Here is a 17,760-nt window from a genome sequence, read left to right as displayed (position 1 = left end):
CATTGGCCACTTGGTCAGTGAGGGAATACCAACCACCACAGCCTAAGAGGAAGCCCTTTATCTGGGTGGATGGGGACCCACGTGAGTGCGGCTGGGCTGGGGATCAGGCAGCCCGGAATCTATGGCTTGGGGTGTCCCCATGTAAGGCTGGCACTCAGGGAGTTTGGTCGGCATGGGCTCCACAGTGCCTAGCAAGCAGGGGCGCAAGAGAAAGGGACATGGAGAGCATGGCTCCAGGGCACACAGAAGGAAGCAGGGGTTCCCCAGGAGCTGATGTCACACATCCAACACACGTCACACATTCAACCAGTCTGATGAGTAGTTTTTTAAAAAGAGGAATGGATTTCTCTTTTTGATTGGGTTGTTTGCTCAAGAATGCAGACAATGTGGGTTTAGGTTTCAGAAAGCTCTGGACCCACTCTGAAATTCTTGGGGATGGAAAAAGGGGGAGAGACTGCCTATTTGCTGGGGTCCATGCCCCACATGAGCAGAGCAGCTGAAAGATCCAGCCCCAGCTCCCAGGGTGTTGCTGCAGGTACCCACCAGCCTCCTGAACCCTCAGGGTCACAGAGCGTGAGCACCAGTGTGGCTGCAACTGTTTGTTTATTCAAAATGTGCAAAGCTGAACATGCAAGTGCAAATCTAACTTAGGAAGATCTGCCAGCGGCCCCAAGGTGGCCATGCCTGGATGTCCTGCATGGCCGAGAAGCATCTGGCCTCAGACCAGTCGTAGGGTCTGAAGAGCCGAGGGCTTGGAGGGGCTACTGGAGACTCCTCACCTAGAAGCCAAAATATCTTGCTAAAGAAGAAAGCAAAAATCATGGTGGGTCTTAGAGCAGGGAGGGGGTGACAGAAACTATGCCTCCCTCTGGGGCTCCTTGGGGTGGGGTGGGATGTGACAAAGGCAGGCTGGGGGGCTGGACTCAAAGCCTGTTGGCCTGCAAGGAAGGGCCCTTTACCTCTTGGGAGGGGGTGTGGATCCTAGGGGAACCCTAAGGGATCCCAGAGCCTGGAATAGAGAGGCCCAGAGGATCCCAACTGGATTAACCATGGCCAGAATCAGTGGGAACTCAGTGTCACAGCATCTCTGCCACCAGGGCTAGTGGTCAGGCTGTGGGCAGGGCCCAGGCTGAGTCAACAGCCTGAGATGGCGTTAAAGCGCCCTTTTGGCTCACCTGGCTGGGCCTTGGGGACTTTTTGGACCTCGGATGCCTGACGTGGCTGAGACATGCTTTTAAGGGGGCTCAAAGGGAGCTGGGATCTCTGGCACTATTGGGTACAGGCCAAGGGCAGTTTCTACGGGGGATTCTCCAGGGACACCTAAGTCATTAGAAGCCACTAAATAAGCAGGGGTGGGTACTGCAGCCATCACTGTTGTGCGGGAGAGGACCTGGAACGTCACTGCCACAAGTCACCGGCCGCTGCCCCGTTGTCATTCTCATGGAACTTGTGCAGGTGATCGGCAAACCTGTGGGGCACAGAAACCTTTGCTGTGGCTGAGTGTAAAAAAGGAGAGAAGTGCGTGTGTGTGTGTGTAGGGGCATGAAGACCTCTGGGGGGTGTGCATCATGTGACAGACTGGGGGCTGGTGGGGGGCTGTGGGATGCACCAGAGTGGGGGGCAATGGTGGAGGGCTGGGGGCACAGGGAACAGAGGCGGAGCTCAGTGGTGCTGGGGGGCTCAGTGTAGGGCCGTGGTAGGGCTCGGTGGGCATCCTCACTTCTTGGCGCAGAAGGTGGCACAGTCCCTCTCCACGCTCTCGCTCCACGCCAGCTTGTAGAGCACCTGAGCAGGGAGAGACATCATGAGCTGCCTGCCCTGCCTCATGGCCACTCCTGCAGCCCACCTGCAGCCCCTGGGCCTGGCCTCCCTGCACTACAAGGTTCTCGTGGCCCAGCCCCCAGGGCAGGTGGGCCTTAGAAATGCTCAGTGCCTGCCTGTTTCACACATGGTCAGACAGGCCTGGACATAGAGGTGCCATCCCTGACATTTCTGGGCATACCACTGCCAGGGCAAGGACCCGCTGGGCCCTGGGGTCAGAGTGGGAGCCCAGGCTAGCCATGCAGGGGCCATGTTGAGTGTGGCCTCGCTGGGGCAGGGTTCCTGAGGCTGGAGCCCTGCATAGGTGAGCCCTGGACTCCCCTGACAGGCATCACGAGGTCTCTGCATGTGCTGTGCCCAATAACTGGAATGTCTACCTGCACCTGAGAAGATTCAGTTCAAGATGTCCTTTCTTTGTGCAGCCCACCTGGCTGTCCCTTAGTAAAGTTAGACTCTTTCCCACCTGCCTCAGACTCCCACAGCGGCCCTTCCCTCCACCACGCCCCTCTAGGACAGGGCCCTGGATGGAGTCAGCCGGGCCTCTTCCAAGGAGTGGCAGGGCTGCTGCCCCTTGGCTGTCATCCCCAGGGTGGGCTGAGGCCCTTGAAGGGGAGAGAAGTGGCCAGGAGCAGACAGGAGGGCTTGGGGATGGCCTGGGTGCCAAGCCACAGTACCAGGGTCGCTTCTGCCCCTGGAGGTCAGGGGAGCTTGTTGAATGCATCCCTGGCTGCCCACGTGGACACTCACCAGGAAGACCAAGCAATGCAGGAACAGTGTGTAGAAGAAGCCAATGGTGCGTGCCATCTTGTTGGAGAGAACCAGGCGTCCCTGGTGAGCAAGCAGAGTGTGGAGGGGGGATGCGGCAGGCCTTGCTTCACTCACTTCTGCAAGGCTGCCCAGAGGGGGGCCCCAGGGCAAGGGGGGGAAGGGCAGGCAGCTGGCTCCCATTCCACTGCACAGGCCAGGAACTTGGGCTACAGGAATTCTAAAGAATGGCACCCCTGCAGCGCGATTCCAGAACCTACCACGAATGGAGCTACAAGAGGAGCTGTCCCCGAGAGGAGGGACCCTGTTCTTGGTCCCACACTCACTCTTGGTAGGGCCTGTGTGGAGTCCCTGGGGTCCCTGGGGCTTCTCCAGACTAGGCTGGATGGCAGGTGACGAGGTGGCCTGTCAGGGCTGGTGTCTCTGACAGAGCTCAGGCCTGTCTCAGGTGGGCACCGAGGAGGGACTCACCATGCTGAGTGTAGCCTTGTCCCAGGGGCTCAGGCTCAGGTACTTCCGCTGCCGCTCCTGAGGTGGGAGGGACAATGAGAAGAGGATCCCAAGGGTCCCCACAGACCCGACTCCCTGCAGGAAGGAACTCTGACCCACTGTTCCTGCAGAACCCCAGGGGGCTGCCAGTGTCCTCCCTGGTGCCCAGTCCTACTCAGTGTGACGTCCCAGACTCCTTCCCTGGATAGCTGCCTCCTGCCCTCTGGGGTAGCCCATTCACCTTATGGGGAAGTCTTTACAGGCAGGGCTTCGCAGCCTGAGAGGTGGGGGAGGGGAGTTTCAAGGAGGCGGGGCTACTGCAGGTCACCTGACACAGGAGCTCTTTGCCTGTCTGAGGGTCCTCCCCAGAGTGTGCACCTGGTTTTATCCCATTCGCTGTCACACACCCTCACACAGCCATCAGGCAGGTGTTCCTGGCATTCTGGATCTGCCTGGGTTGGAACCTGGGACTTCATGGCACCAAAGTGGGTGTGCAGGCTGCCCTGGTGTCTGGTGCATGAGGGGTGCAGTGTGAAGCTGGGCCTGGGTGAACAGACCAGGGCTGGCGGAGTGGGGAGTGAGCGAAGGCCGAGGCCAGCTGAATGGGTAGGTTCTCCGGGCTTCCCTGCCCGGCCTTGCCTGGCGGCCGGGTTCACGGTTCACTCACCCGCTTGCTGAAGGAGGAGAAGGGGTCCAGGCGCTCCTCATACTGGGATGAGTACCGCAGCTCTGTGTCATCGCTGCTACTGCCCTGTGTGGGGAGAGCGGAGAGACCAGTCATGGGGGCCCAACACGAAGGCTTGGGCCGAGGGATAGCAGGCTGGCAGGATCTCAAGGGAGCCTCAGTTTCCTCCTCAGCACAGCGGAGGTGGGGAACGGGGCGCCAGTGACAGCGTGAAGATGGCTGGTGCCTTGTGTCCATGGGCATTGTCCAGGGTCTGAGGTCTCCCACGGGCTCAGAGCCACAGTGCTTCAGGGCAGGTAGGGGGAACTAAGGCCCAGACAGGGGCTAGAATGTATAAGACAGATATGGCTGGCCCCCTGCAAGAAGGTCGGTGTGGAGGGGGTTCGCTGGGAGTGTGTAGGGTGGCTGTGGGGTGCAGGTAGATATCCAAAAGATGAGAGAACCGCCCCCCCCCCCCCAAGCCAGCCACCTAGTATTACTGGTTTGCAGCGTCTGGGCGCCCTCTGGTGGCTGGAGAATGGCTCCGACGGGTGGAATGTAGGGCTAGTGGTGGAGGGTCCTGTGCTAAGGAGGCCCCCCACCATAAGCGTCACTGGTCCCCACCCTTGTACCACACAGAAGGGTTTCCTCGCACAAGGTGGTCCCCTGTGAGGCCTGGGGGCTAAGAGAAGCCAGGGGGGCAGCCCTCGGGGCCCAGAAGGAAGTGAGTAGGTTTCTGGTATGGTTTTAAAAAAAAAAGTAAGTTTAAAACATACAGATTCCCCAGGGCCTGTCCTGAATTCCTGAATGCTCAATACCCCTGGCATGAAATTCCCACATTCTGGGGTCAGCTAGTGGATCACCCCATTTCACAGGAGTGTCACCTAGTCTCATGGGTCTGGGTCCGTGACCCTTGCCTTTTGGTGTACCTCACCACCTCCTGGCTGGTTCTGATGAATGAACCTGTACCAGGGCCCCACTGTGGGGGCCTCTTAGGGAGGACAGCAGGCAGACAGAGGGCGCTGGATGGCTTCTGGAGGGGGATGGCCCAGCACTGCCCAATAGGTCACTGGCCCTGCCTGAAACTGGGGAGGGCACTCACCCGGCCGGGGTAGCTCTGCAGAAATTTGATCTTCTCGAAGAGCTTGATGTTGTCTGCGCGCAGGCTGTCCAGCTCACTCTGCAGGGCTTGGATGGTGTGCTGGGCCATGCGGTTCTCCTGTAGGCAGGCAGGTGAGCGGGTGGGCAAGCAGGCAGGGCCAGCCGTGGAGGGGACAGGGGATACGCCTCCCTGCTGGCACAGGTACTGCTCTGTCTACGTGGAGACCCTTCTTTGCCTATGGCCTTCTCCTTGACCTTCTAGGTTCTGCTCACAGCTGCCAACTCTGGGAAGTCCCCCTGCTCCTGCTGTGACCCCCACCTCAGGCAAAAGTCACAGTTCTTGGGTCAGGTTTCTTCATGTATTATTTATGGTATTATCAGCTTTAAAAAAAAGTTATTATCAAGATATAATTCATATCACGTAAATATCACCAGTTGTAAGTGTACAATTCAGTTTGTTTTAGTGTCTTCACAATGTTACACAACTATCCCCACCATCTAATTCCAGGATATGTCATCACCTCAAGAAGAAACCCCAAACCTGTCAGCAGTCCCTCCCCATTCCCCCGTCCCCTACCCCCTGGCAACCACCAATCTACTTTCTGTTTCTATGGATTTGCCTATTCTGGACACTTCATGTAAATGGAATCATACACTATGTGATTTTAATGTTTGCCAATCTAGGGGCAAGTTGAAATGGGATCTTATTTTTTAATTTATTCAAATGCTTAAATAGGTGTTTTCTTCACACTGTTAAAAATTCAAACAGGACTAAAAAAGACATGATAATATCATGATTCATCCAAAAATTAAACACAGAATTACCAAATGATTCAGTAATTCCACTTCTGGGGATATACCCCACAGAACTGAAAACAAGTTCTTGAAGAAATGTTTGTACACCCATGTTCATGAGTATTATTCACAATAGTCAAAAAGGTGGGAACAACCCAAGTGTCCATTGACAAACGGATGGATAAACAACATGTGGGCTATCCATACACTAGAATATGACTCAGCCATAAAAGAAGGAAACCCTGACACACCCACAACATGGATGAACCTTGAAGACATTAAGCTAAATGAAAACCAGTCACAAAGACAAATACTGATTCCACTTATATGAGGTATCTAGAACAGTCAAATTCATAGAGAAAGAAAGGAAAATGGTGGTCGCCAGGGCTTGCGGGGAGTGGGGAATGGGGAGTAAGTGTTTAATGGGAATAGAGTTTCAGGATGTTGAAAAGAGTTCTGGAGATGGATGGTGGTACATGCAACAACGTGAATGTACTTAATGCCACTGAACTGTACACTTAAAAATGGTTAAGAAGGTAAATTTTATGTGTGTTTCACCACAAATTTTTAAAAGCACATGATAAAAAATCTACATTTTTAAAGCAAAAGGTAGAATCCTTCCTGTGGGGACAGAGCCAGGAGTGCAGTTCCAGGCTCTCAGCCTCACTTGGAAATGTGCTGGCTCAGGTAGTAAATGGCCATTAACTGTGATTGGATGGCCATCAGCTGTGGCTAGTTGGCCGTCAGCTGTAACCAGTGAGCCATTGGCCACTAATATAACTGCTGTGGTTACGCTAGCAGCAAATGGGGGCTAGCAAGAAGATGGTGGCTGAGCTAGCAAGAGCGGATTGCAGTTCGCAGGGCGGATTGCAGTTAGCAAGTGAGGTTGGTTGGTTGGTTGGCAGAGAAGTGGACGGCAGGTTGCGGATCGTGTGGCTCCTGCTTCCTGTGTCTCCAACCCAGCCGCCAGCGAGAATATACTGGTATGACTCCCCTATCTATGGCTCCATGGGTGTTCCTTTTTGGCCTCACCATGTCCTGCATTCTTATGTGGGGAGTGGGACTAGAGACCCTGCATGACACCCTGCATGACACTTCCTTACTTTTCCTCTCCCACTTAATCTATTTTGAACGCCTTCTTTTAAGCATTCCACAGTGTGGTTGCCCCCAGTCCCCGATGGCATGTGTGTTCCCAGTCCTCTGCTGTGCAGGCAGCTGTGAGGGCAGCACCCCTGACTGTCCCCAATTTGAAGCCTCTGGAGTCCAGGTCACAGAGGGTCTCATTGGATCTGGCCCACTCTTGTCACTGAACCAGCACTGGGCCTGGCCCACCGTGGGTGCTCAGCGAATGTCTGCTTTCCCCATTCTGAGCCTGGAAACCCCATAGAGGGATCTGGGAGTTTGGAGAGGAAGGATCTAGAAATTCTGTCTTCAGCTCAAGCAGTGGCTCTTTGAGAAGGATGGAAACTTTCTGGCTCCTGCTCCCCATGGGAGAGTGACCACGGGGTCCTGGGCTAGCTCTGTGGGATGGGGGTCAGTCGAGTCCCCAAGGCCAGGATGCTCCCGGTCCGTCACCAGGCCCTCCGCACTCTGGATCCAGTGTCCCCTCCCTCTGTGGGGACGCCCTGCAGGCTTTAAAAGAAACAGCGTCCTCCTGCTTCTTTTACTCTGTCCCTGACTCTCTCTCGTCTTCGTTCCCCACCCTTCTAGGACCACAGCCACCTGGCTGGTGCTGGGGTCACCATCGTGCGGCGACAACGCCCACATTGTCGCACCTCATATTAACGGCCAAGACACACGTGGACTGGTCCCCTTCCCCCCGGCGCCCTCCAGGAAGGCCACCAGACCCCACAGAGACCCTCAACCTCTCTAGACTGTTCATCTTTATCTAGTGCAACGACTGCCTCTCCGACCTGCCCCTCTGGTTCTCCAAGTTTCCCCCGATTTATGTTTCTTCCTGGATCACGGTGGCCACTCCCCAGACATCTTCCCAGACCAGCCTTCCTGAGTGATCCTTCTTATCCTCCACCCCCTGCTTAAATCCTTTGTGGGTGCCTCAGCCTGGCTGTAGGGCACTCACCTGGCAACTCTGTCTTCTCACTGCAGCCCTGGAATGACCTGCACTCCCTTCTGGCTAGTTGGCCCCCTTTCTCTGTCCACTTAGTCTCCTCTACCTTGGGCATCTGATTCTTCTTTCAAAGCCCAGTGTGACACAACCTCCTCCAGGAAGCCCTCCTTGATGACACAGAACAAATCTAATCCCACTGCATTTGATGGTCTGTGACACATCTTTCTCCCCTAAGCCTGTGTGTCCCACACTGTGTCCTCAGATCCAAGAAGTGTAGGGGAGGTTAGCACAACACTCACAGCCTCTAGCTCCTGGTTCCGGGCCCGGAAACGTTCCCTCTGGCTGGAGATGATGGAGAGCAGAGAGTCTACCTGGCCCTCGGGGAGGGTGCCACTGGCTGGTGCTGAGGGTCCTAGGAGGTAGGGGAGAGTGGCTTGGGTAGCAGGAGTCAGAGCCTAGCAGTGAGCCCTCAGGTTGGGTGGCCCCACCCCGAGGGAGCTCTGGCCAAGTGCCATGGGGTGGAAGGCACAGTGTCTGACTGAGCACAAGGTACTGAGAGGTCGGGGAATGGGAAGGGGGGCCCGGGGAACAGGGTGGGGGGTGTGGCATGAGAATAGGGGCCTTGGGAGGGGAGGTCCTGCCCAAACTGTCTCAGAGTCAGGCCCCAAAGCCCCCTCCTGTTACTCTGTATTTGGATCAAGGACCCGCGCATCTGTCAGACTGGGCCCCCAGCTCCAAGGGAAGAAAGGGTATATTGAGGGCACTGGGAAGCCATGAATACCCCCACTCCCCAGATTCCGGCCTCAACACCCAAGGAGGCTGCCTCCCCTCCAGCGCTGGGAGCTCTCTGGCTGCATTTGCATGCCAAGGCCTCCCTGGGGAACTGACTACCACCCACCAGCCCGCTATAGGCCACTGGCAGGACTGAGGGCATCAAGGCCCCAAAGTGTGGGGAGGTATCAGGCTAATGCCTAGAAGGACAAGGCGGGGGCTCACCCCTATTTAATGTTGTTGCTGCACAGCTGGGGGGAGCGCCCTAACCTTCTCTGTGTGTGGGGGTGCTCTTTAGGGACGATGGCTCTGGCTGTGCTACCTCTTCTCCCTTCCCCACCCCTGCTGGGCCCATCGCTGTCCCAGTGGGCAGGTCGGCTCCTCCTCACCATAGAATAGAGCAGTGGCCTCCTTGATGGGCTCTGGGATCTTCTCCAGGCCGTGCTCAGCTGCACCCTGCAGATGAGAGAAAGAAGTAGGGGACGGACCTCCACATGCGCCATTGAACACACCCTTTCAAGGTGCCAAGCAAATGGAAGGCAAGGAGCAGTTGGGATAGCCTGGCTGCAGGACAGGCACTGCGGTGGCCATAGCAGGGCCTGGAGAGGGTGTCTTGCATGGGCCACCAAAGAGAAGGCAGGACCCTGAATTCACCCCGAGGCTAGAGCACAGTGGTGGGGCTCTCACCCAGCCACTCCATCCTCACGGCCAGCAGAGATTGGGTGACCCTGGCCCTCCCAACCAGCCTGCTGCATACCCTGGGCCAGCCCTGGTTCTCTCCCTAAGCCCCATTTCTTCATCTATACAATGAGGGGGAGATGTGACGACCTTCGAGGGCTCTTTGGGTTCCAGCCTCCCATGATCTTGAGGCCTCAGGTCCTCTTGCTGGGAGCTGGGTGGGTAATCCGGGTCTTGCTTCTGCCCAGAGCTCCCAGGGCAGAGGTCCAAGCCAGTGCCTGGACACGATGGTTTATGCCAGCTCGAGGAAGCCTGCCTCTCTGGCTGGTGGCCTGGCATCCCAAATTGGGCCTTCAGGGTGAAGTTAGCAGGCAAAACCCAGAGGAAGTCCTAAGTAGGGGCAGGGGCAGGGGCAGGGGCAGGGGCAGGGGCAGGGGCAGGGGCAGGGGCAGGGGCAGGGAGGGGGCAGAGGGTGGGCTCACCTCGGCGTCAGGCCGCTGGATGGATTGGATGGTGCTGAGGTCCTGCTCCAGGCGGGCGATCAGCTCCCTCTGCTCAGCCGCTGTGGCCATGGCCTCGGTAACGTGGGCCTGCAGCTCTGCGCAGCGCCCTGTAGCCAAAGGAAGACGTGCCCATCAGAGGGAGCCTGGTGGGACCGGTGGTGCCTTTTCCCCTCCTCTGCCTCTCCAACCACCAATTCAGTAAGCGGGAGCCCGGGGAGCCGTAGTAGCGTGCTAGCTACGTCCTCTCCACCTTCCATTGCCCCAAGGACCATCACTGGAGCCGCCAGCAGGGTCAGGGGCACTCCTGGCGCTCCCAAGAGCTCTCTATGCTCCTGGTAGGGGCAGGAGCCCAGGTCAGGGATTTAGGAGAAGTGGGTCCATCCTGGCTCTGCCGTGACCAGCCGGGTGAGCCTGGCCAGCCCCCTTCCCTCTCCAGGCCCCACTTTGCCTCTGTCCACCGGGACAAGGAGGTTGAATGCAATGAGCACCAGGTTTTTCCAGGCCCTGGGTCAATGACCAGAGGGGGCTCAGGGGTAGCAGTGGTGGGGAAAAGTACAGGAGGTGCAGTGGGGTGGTGGTGGGGAGCAGGCTTCCTTCAGACCCAGCAGGGGGAGGGGGAGTGAGGGGTCCCATCCCTGGAGCTGACACCGTAGCCCCCCCACCCAACAGGCTCCAGTGTAGTGGTGGCAATGAGGTGGGGATGGGAATCTTGTGACCCATAGCTCTGTCCCTCTCTCCCCCATCCAAGTGCCAGGTGTATTTACCACAAAGCAAATCCAAAATAATTCTGTGTGGAGACATTCCTGCCCCTTTGGAAGGTGGGAGATGTTAGGGAGTTTCCCAGCCCAGATTGAGAGCCTCCAGTAGCCGCTGGCAGGGAGGCCGGTGGTGGCCTGGGAGCCGGGCACACTGACGTTTGAGGCCTGGCCCTACTCCTGGTTGGCTGTGTGACTCTGGGCAGATGAATTGCCTTGTCTGGGCCTCATTTGTAAAATGGTGACAACAAACCTTGCTCAGGGCAGCACAGAAGGAGGCCTAAGGCCTGAGGCACAGAGTGCTGTCCTTTGGGGAGGACTGAAGGCCACCAGGGGGCACTGTGGCCCCAGAAATGCCCGAAGGCCCCAGGCTGTGGCCAGTGCCAGAACAGCCCCTGAGCCTTCTTGGAAGAGACCCCTCACCGTGCACCCTGCTGACCCACCAGTTGGCTAACCCAGCCTTGGCTGGGCCCAGCCCCCAGGCCAGGGTGGCGACAGCGGCTTCACCCCCACCTGCTCCATCTCCTGGGTTCCTGCGGCACGCCAAGCCCTTTATATACCTCCCAAGAGTCAGGTCAGAACAAACGATCCCGTTTACAGAGAGGCTTTATCCGTAAATCCCAGGGTGTCCACCCCAGCTATGTCCATGCCCTTCCTCATAGCAGGGGAAGGCCCCACCGGTTCAGGCCCTGAATGGATTTCTTCCTTCAGACATCACTGAGCCCCTCTTTGTACCCAGAAGGTAGGTGTTCCTGGCAGAAGTGAGGGGTCTGACATGGGGCTGGGAGAAGAGGCTGGACCTAAGGGAAGGACCAGATCATGGAGGGAGGCCTGTGGGTGGCAGGGTTGGGGTGTGCCCTTCAGCTGGTAGGCCCTGGGTGGCCTACAAGAGCTTTAAGCCGGCCCTGTGGGGGACAGGCCCAGGGAGACCCCAAATGCCATGACCTTCTGGCCTGGGGATGGAGTCCTTCGTCCTTGCATGTGGGATGAGACTGAAGAGCAGGGTCACCTTGCTGTGTCACATACGTTTCGGAGGGAAGATGGACACAAGTTGTGGTGAGATATGGGAGAGGGACCTTAGGAGGGGACAAGTTTAGTTCTGGGCCCTGGGTGTCCACAGGGACAGTCACCAACAGGAGCATGTCCAAAAACGGTGCTGGGACCGAGCCTGTGGGGGTGGGTAGACAGGCCCCCGGAGAATGGAGAGTGTGGGGTGCAGAGGAGGCTCAGGTGAGTAGCATCCCACCTCAGGGATGAGGCCCTGGGGACAGAAGGGCCAGGGCAGAGGTGGGGACACCTACGGAGAGGTGGACGGCTGCCCAGCAGAGTAAGCCCCTATCCCTGGAAGTGTGCATGCAGCCTAATGTGGAGGCGACCCAAGCACGGCATGAGGGTTGGATAAAAGGCCAGCGGGGTGATTCCTTGGACTGCTTATTTTATGTCACCAGTCCATGGTCACCCAGAATGGTCTCCACCAGGTCCCTGGGGTAGAAGCGACTTGCAGTCCCCAGAGCCATCTGTGGGCATGGGGCAGATGGGGTGGGGTTGCCTGGGCTGGGTTTCTTGGGTATCTGTGTCTGCCTGTTACTAAGGGGTGGGCACACAGGTCCCGGCCCATGCACACATATGACACTGAGAATGTGCAAGGGCCCTGACAGCAAACCCTCCATCATAGGCTGCCCAGCCAGCTGGTGCCAGGCCGCTTTGTTAAGCTGGCCTGGAGAGCCTGCCACTGCTGCTGCTGCAAAGGCACCCAGACACTGGGTTAGCGGCCAGCATGACCTCTGAGGGTACAAGGCGGAGTGCTGGGGGTGGCCACCCCTGAAGAGGTGGCTCTGGGTGAAACTGAGGGCTGGCTGGCATGAACTCACAGCAGACATGGAGGATGGCTGTGTGTGAGGCACAGGGAGGAGATTGGGCAGGCCGGGCAGTGGAGGTGAGGCGGTGAGACCGAAGGAAGGCCCAGGGCAGAGGTGGGAGACTGAGGCTGCAGCAGCCGGGCCTGGACGTGGTCCGGAGCCCAGCTGGATCCCAGCGGTGGCCCATCGCTCCACGCTGTGGGTATGGGATGAGGCCAGGAAACTGGTGGTGTGGGCAACCCTGAAGGAGGGATGGGCCTCCCCCATGCCTGGAATTGGCCCCCACACAGGGACGGGGTGAGCATCAGCGGGGTTTGGCTCTGGTGAGTATGAGCTAGTGGAACAGTAAGGGGATGCGTGTGGGGAGTTGGACTGGTGGGCCTGGGGCTGGAGATACAGGCCGGGGGGAGCTCAGGGCTGGCTGAGCCCCCAGCGGAAGACATGGGCAGAACCTTCGGGAATGGCAGCATTTTCAGGGGTGTCCGGGCAAAGACCCAGAGAAGAGGCGGCAAGAAGCAGGATGGAAATCAAGAGGAAGTGTCTTAAGGCACCAACTTGAATAGGGACTGGCAATGAGTAAGCAGGGGCCACCGGTGTCTCTAGGAAGGCTGAGTGAGGTGAGGGCTGGAGTGAGTCCTCTGGTGAAGAGTTTGGTCAAGATGGTGGTGGAGCGGGGAGCAGCAGGGGTGTGAAAAAGGGACTGGGGACCACTCTGGACAGATGCCAGATGAGGCTGTACAATGGGCAGAGCCTGGTGTGAGGGGCCGTCCTCGAGAACAAGGGTCTTCAGGACGGTGGAGCGTGAGGAATGGAGTCTGTGGAGAGGGAGGGGCTGCGTGTAGGAGAGGGAGGGGCCGTGGCGTTGAGCGCGATGGGGTGGAGAGAGAACGCTTGTCTCTGAAAGGCGGCAGAGGCCCCTACGAGGTGGGCCCAAGATAGCCTCCTACCCTCATGAAACTTCATGGGACCTGGTCCTTCTGGGAGAATCTGGGAACGCTTCCTAGAGGGTGCCTTTCACAAAGAGGAGAAAGAAATCAAAGCAAGGTCAACACTTAAGGAGGCTGGATTATGACTTAAGGTCAAGGCATGATTCCCGACTGCAGATTGATGAAATGCAGACACTTATCAGAATTGGAGTCGGATGGCAAGGCCTGCGGTGTTGTGTCTACGGCTTTCTGGAGGGTGGGGGACCCTGCGTTATTCAATCAGCCACCTGTAAGCCAGGCAGGCACTCTGGAGCTGCTCAACGTGTACACCGGCCGCGCTCTGAGGGCTCTGAGGGGAGCTGAGCAGCTTGCACATCCACCCCTCCCCTCCTTGGCTGTCCCCACGGGTGCCCAGAGATGAGTGCTGGGCACTCCGTGCCTGCAGGTGCCAGCCCCTCGCTCCTACCCAAGGGGTCCCCCAGCGAGGGTCCTCCCTCTCCTGCAACATCAGCCCTGCTTCGCCTTTCCACAAGCACACAAGCATGTTATTCCCCGCCCTCCCTCCCTCCTTACACCGCCCCCTCCAGCAAAATTCCAAGAAGAAGTTGTCTCTTCTCAGTGTTCGCTTCCCTAAACCTTTCCCACCAGACGAATGCCCACTACATCACCTGTCCTTGCCAAGGCTGCCAATGACCTCGCACATCGTTATGTCCTCAGCCCTCATCTTACTGACCCATCAGCACCTTGTTTGTGGTCCCTGCACCCTCCCGGCCCACCTGTCCCACTGGCTGCTCCTTCTCAGTTTCCTTTGCTGGTTCTCCTCCTCACTAAGCTGTGACCACGCTGCCCCCAGGGCGCCAGCCCCCAAGTGCCTTTCTCTTCCCTCCCCACGCTGGCCCCTTTGAGTGCCATTGATAAGCTGATGACTCTCCAGTGCCTGTCTCCAGTGTACCCTTTTGCCGGGGCTCATTCTCTGCTTGGATGTATAACTGGCATCTCAAACTGAACGGGTCCATAACGGATGCCTGACCGCCCCCCCCCAATCTGCTTCACCACAGCAGGACCCCCTGTTGCACAGCCCCAGGACACCCTGGTGTCCCCAGGGTGGTGGCTCAGACCAAATCCGGGGGAAGGGGCAGGGGTAGCCATGCTCATCTCTCTCCTTACATCTAACCTATAGCCAAGTCCTATTTTTGGCTCTACTTTCCAAACACACAGAAGCCAATCACTTTGCACATTGCCACCACCTGGTCCGAGTCACGACCCCTCATTTTGATTATGGTAACAGTCTCCTTGCTGGTCTTCCTTTCCCACCCTCACTCCTACAATCGAGTCACAAAGCAGCAGCCAGAGAACCTTTAAGACAGTAAGATCAGACCACCCTCTGTTCAAACCCTGCAACGGCCCCCACATCCCTCAGAGTAACAGCCAAAGCCCTGCAATGGCCCACAAGGCCCCCCAGCTCTGCCTCCCCCTTGTCTGTCTGACCTGGTCGTTTCCTACTCTGCCCTGTGGTTACTCTGCTCTAGCGACACTAGTTCTCGGCACATACACACCACAGGACCTTTGCACTTGCTGTTCCTTGTCTGGAAGGTTCTTCCCTCGGGCACCTGCACGTCAAGACTTTATTCACACGTTACCTTCCTATGAGGCCACTCTGACGACCTGACTTAACACTTTAACCCTCCACTTGCTCCTCCAGTCCCCTCGACCTTATTTTTCTCCCAAAAAATTGACCACCGTCTGTGCTACTATGTAATTCAGTCATTTATTGTTTATCATCTGTCTCCCCCACTAGGAGGTAAGCTCCATGTTTGTCCCCTGCGATGCCCCAGTGCCCAGAGCAGCGGCACATGGTCAGCCCTCAATGCCCATTAGCTGATGGGCTGAGTGGATCCCACCCAGCAGGGAAGCACGACGGGCTGGGCGCCGCCAGCCGGCCTCTGCTGGTCCCACGGCCTGCTAACTGCTAGGCCTCATCTGGAGCCCTCCAGGCTGGGTCTGGCATGGGGACTGCACATCTGCCAGCGTGAAGCCCCAGGGCGGCCCTGCACCTCGCCAATGAGTGCACACTTGGTGGACGGGTTGGGGGTACTTGCTCCCCAGCTGGGACCCCTGGACCCCAAGCATGGCTGCAGAGGCTCTCGGCTACACCTGAGTCCTTCTAGACGTTAGAAGGGAAGAACAAGCCTCACCTAGGGCTGCCACCCTCCAGACCGGCTTTGTTCTTGTCAAGCGTGGTCGTCCTTCCACCGGGTACGCCCTTCCCCTGCACAGCGTCCTATTTCTTTGACACTGTCGCCTCCGTGCTTGTGCCAGCCCTCAGTTTGGTGTGTCCTCTCTGCCTGCCTGCCGCAAATACCTCTTCCCATTTCCAGGCTGCTCCCTGTGAAGTCCTGCCGTTTCCCAAGTCACTGCTCAGATGCCCCCTCAGTACCAATTACAGCGCCGGCCTCGGCTGTGGCTCTGTACCTGGTCTGTCGCCCCTCTGAGCTGTGGGTGACTCGAGGCTGCCAGACACTCAGCCTGGAGCTCGTCCCTGGCACAGAGCAGTTCTCAGTGGCAATCTGCTGAACAAATCTGAAGGGGCTCCAAGAGGGAGGTGGCCTTAGCTGGGCCGCGTGGCATCACCAAGCCTGTGCCTGCCCCTCACCCTCTACCTTGGCACCATTAACATTTGGGGCCAGGTCATTCTTTGTTGGGGGTGCGGGGCTGTCCTATGCATTGTAGGACATTATGCATCTCTGGCTGCTCCCCTCTAGATGTCAGGAGCACCTTCCCACCCATTGTGACAGCTCAAAATGTCTCCAAATACTGCCAATGTCCTGGGGACAAAGTCACCCCCAATTGAAAACCATGGCCCTAGAGACTCTCCTCAGCCATGGGAGGCTTTGGGTTTGGCTGTAACAGGACGGGAATCAGCCTTGACAGATGCTTCAATCAGATGATCTTTAAGAGGAAACCGCCCCTGTGGCAGGTGCAGCCCCCCCATAGAAGAGTGAGGAGCAAGGAGGGCCCTTCCTTCTTGTCTGTGGCGGAGCCCAGGGGTGGCAGCCTCAGCCACCCGAGGAACCTGAGACCTGAATTTTCAACAGGGGCTGAAGAGAGCCGCTGAGGCGGAGGACGCTGCTGCCTGAGCTTTGTGCCAGTCAGCACGTCAGGCGTGTGACGTTCGGCTGGCAGCTGCTGGTGAGCTGGCTAACCTGGAGGAGCGCCTGGGCCCGTGCAGGGGCCCTTCCTGCATCAGCACAAGGTGAAGACAACTTTGACTGGAAGTTGCTGCTCTAGCATCCAGATCTGATGAAATATCACCATCATCGACAGCCCCATGAGCGTGTACTGTGCCCGCCATGGGCTCAGATGCCGTGGGCTCAGACGCCGCGCTGAGCGGTTCACAGACATTATCCCAGCAGCCTTGTGAGTCTGGCATGATCGTATCCCCTTTCCAGAGACGGAAACAGAAGCTCAAAGAAGTTAAACTCATTCATTCTTTCGGAAAAGATTTCCTGAGCATCGACTAAGACTTGTCCAAGGTCACCGGCTGGTAAGAGAAGATAATAGGACCCAACGCAGTGCCCCTGGGTCGCAAGGAAGGGCCCCGATGCCCCCAGGAAAGTGAGTGGGGTCCTCAGACATCACTGCCCGGAGCCCTCCCTGCTCCCTTCCCTGAACAGAGTAGCTCTGTTTTCACCTGTCTACAAACCATTTGGCTCCAAAAAAAAGGCCCTTCCTACTGACATTCTGAGAGGTCAGGCTTCTTGGAAGAGGCAGGAACTTCCAAATGCCTGCCCAATGCTGGGCATGGGCTGCGCCGCCGACCTCCCACCCCCATTAACACACCACCCCACGTGGGGTGGGCCAGACTCGGATCAAGAGCCCAACGACCAGGGGCCCCCACCAACATCACAGTCCAGGCTCTTAGCTCAGCCCCCTACACCCCTACCACCCTACAGGAAACAATGCCACGCTGACGCAGAGACCAGCCAGCTGCGTGTGCCCCAGAGGCAGTGTGCTAGGGCCATGAAGGAAGCAACAGGCCCCAAGGCAGCCACTCAGAGGCTCTTTTAAACACAGCAGACAGGACCACGGCAGACAACTCGCGCACTCTAATAATTAGATCATCTCGCCGCCACCTTACCCCGTACATCTGCAATTGTGTTTCCTTAGGGCATCAAATGAGGTGCATCTTTTTGTTCAGACCCACGTTACTCTAGGGCGAGGAGAAAGGCCAAACACTGCACACTCTGCCTGGGGTGAGGGCATCGCGTTGCAGTCACAACATGAAATCTTGCTCCCTTTTCTGCCTCTGGAACTGGCAGTTTACCAAAACAGGCCTGCAAAACCATGTGCAACTGCTGTTTAATTAAATCTCACTTCTAAAGTACTTTGGGGAGACTTTCTGGATAAAAGGACTTGGTGCTAAGTGAGTTTTTTTTTTTTTAAATTATAATTTAGTTAGATCTTTAAAAAGTGGGGGTACACCTAAACTAGGAAGGAGAAAAAGTGGAATCTTAGCTGAGTTAGACTTTAGTTTATCTGAATGGTAGAGGTCTAGTGGTTTTATG

At 57.2% G+C, this 17,760-nt stretch overlaps 1 protein-coding gene across 3 annotated transcripts in view; it reads right to left on the bottom strand.

The window, feature by feature from the left end:
* Positions 1–584: 584 nt before the first annotated feature.
* Positions 585–17,760, bottom strand: part of CUX1 (cut like homeobox 1) — a 346,843-nt gene continuing 329,667 nt past the window's right edge. For 2 of the 3 annotated variants that reach the window (XM_074328379.2, XM_019752712.3), the window contains exons 15-23: positions 9,635–9,762; positions 8,864–8,930; positions 8,003–8,115; positions 4,842–4,958; positions 3,743–3,826; positions 3,058–3,114; positions 2,569–2,649; positions 1,721–1,785; positions 585–1,468 (exon numbers count right to left, since the gene is read on the bottom strand). In XM_074328379.2, coding sequence (XP_074184480.2) covers positions 1,399–1,468; positions 1,721–1,785; positions 2,569–2,649; positions 3,058–3,114; positions 3,743–3,826; positions 4,842–4,958; positions 8,003–8,115; positions 8,864–8,930; positions 9,635–9,762 — 782 coding nt within the window. In that variant the 3' untranslated portion in view covers positions 585–1,398. The remainder of the gene's footprint in view (positions 1,469–1,720; positions 1,786–2,568; positions 2,650–3,057; positions 3,115–3,742; positions 3,827–4,841; positions 4,959–8,002; positions 8,116–8,863; positions 8,931–9,634; positions 9,763–17,760) is intronic. The other variant, XM_074328380.2, reaches the window with a different exon arrangement.

This window comes from Rhinolophus sinicus, chromosome 3, assembly GCF_057876585.1.
Source record: "Rhinolophus sinicus isolate RSI-liver-muscle chromosome 3, RSI-T2T, whole genome shotgun sequence".
Taxonomy (NCBI): Eukaryota; Metazoa; Chordata; class Mammalia; order Chiroptera; family Rhinolophidae; genus Rhinolophus; species Rhinolophus sinicus.
This window is presented reverse-complemented; position numbering and strand designations above follow the sequence as displayed.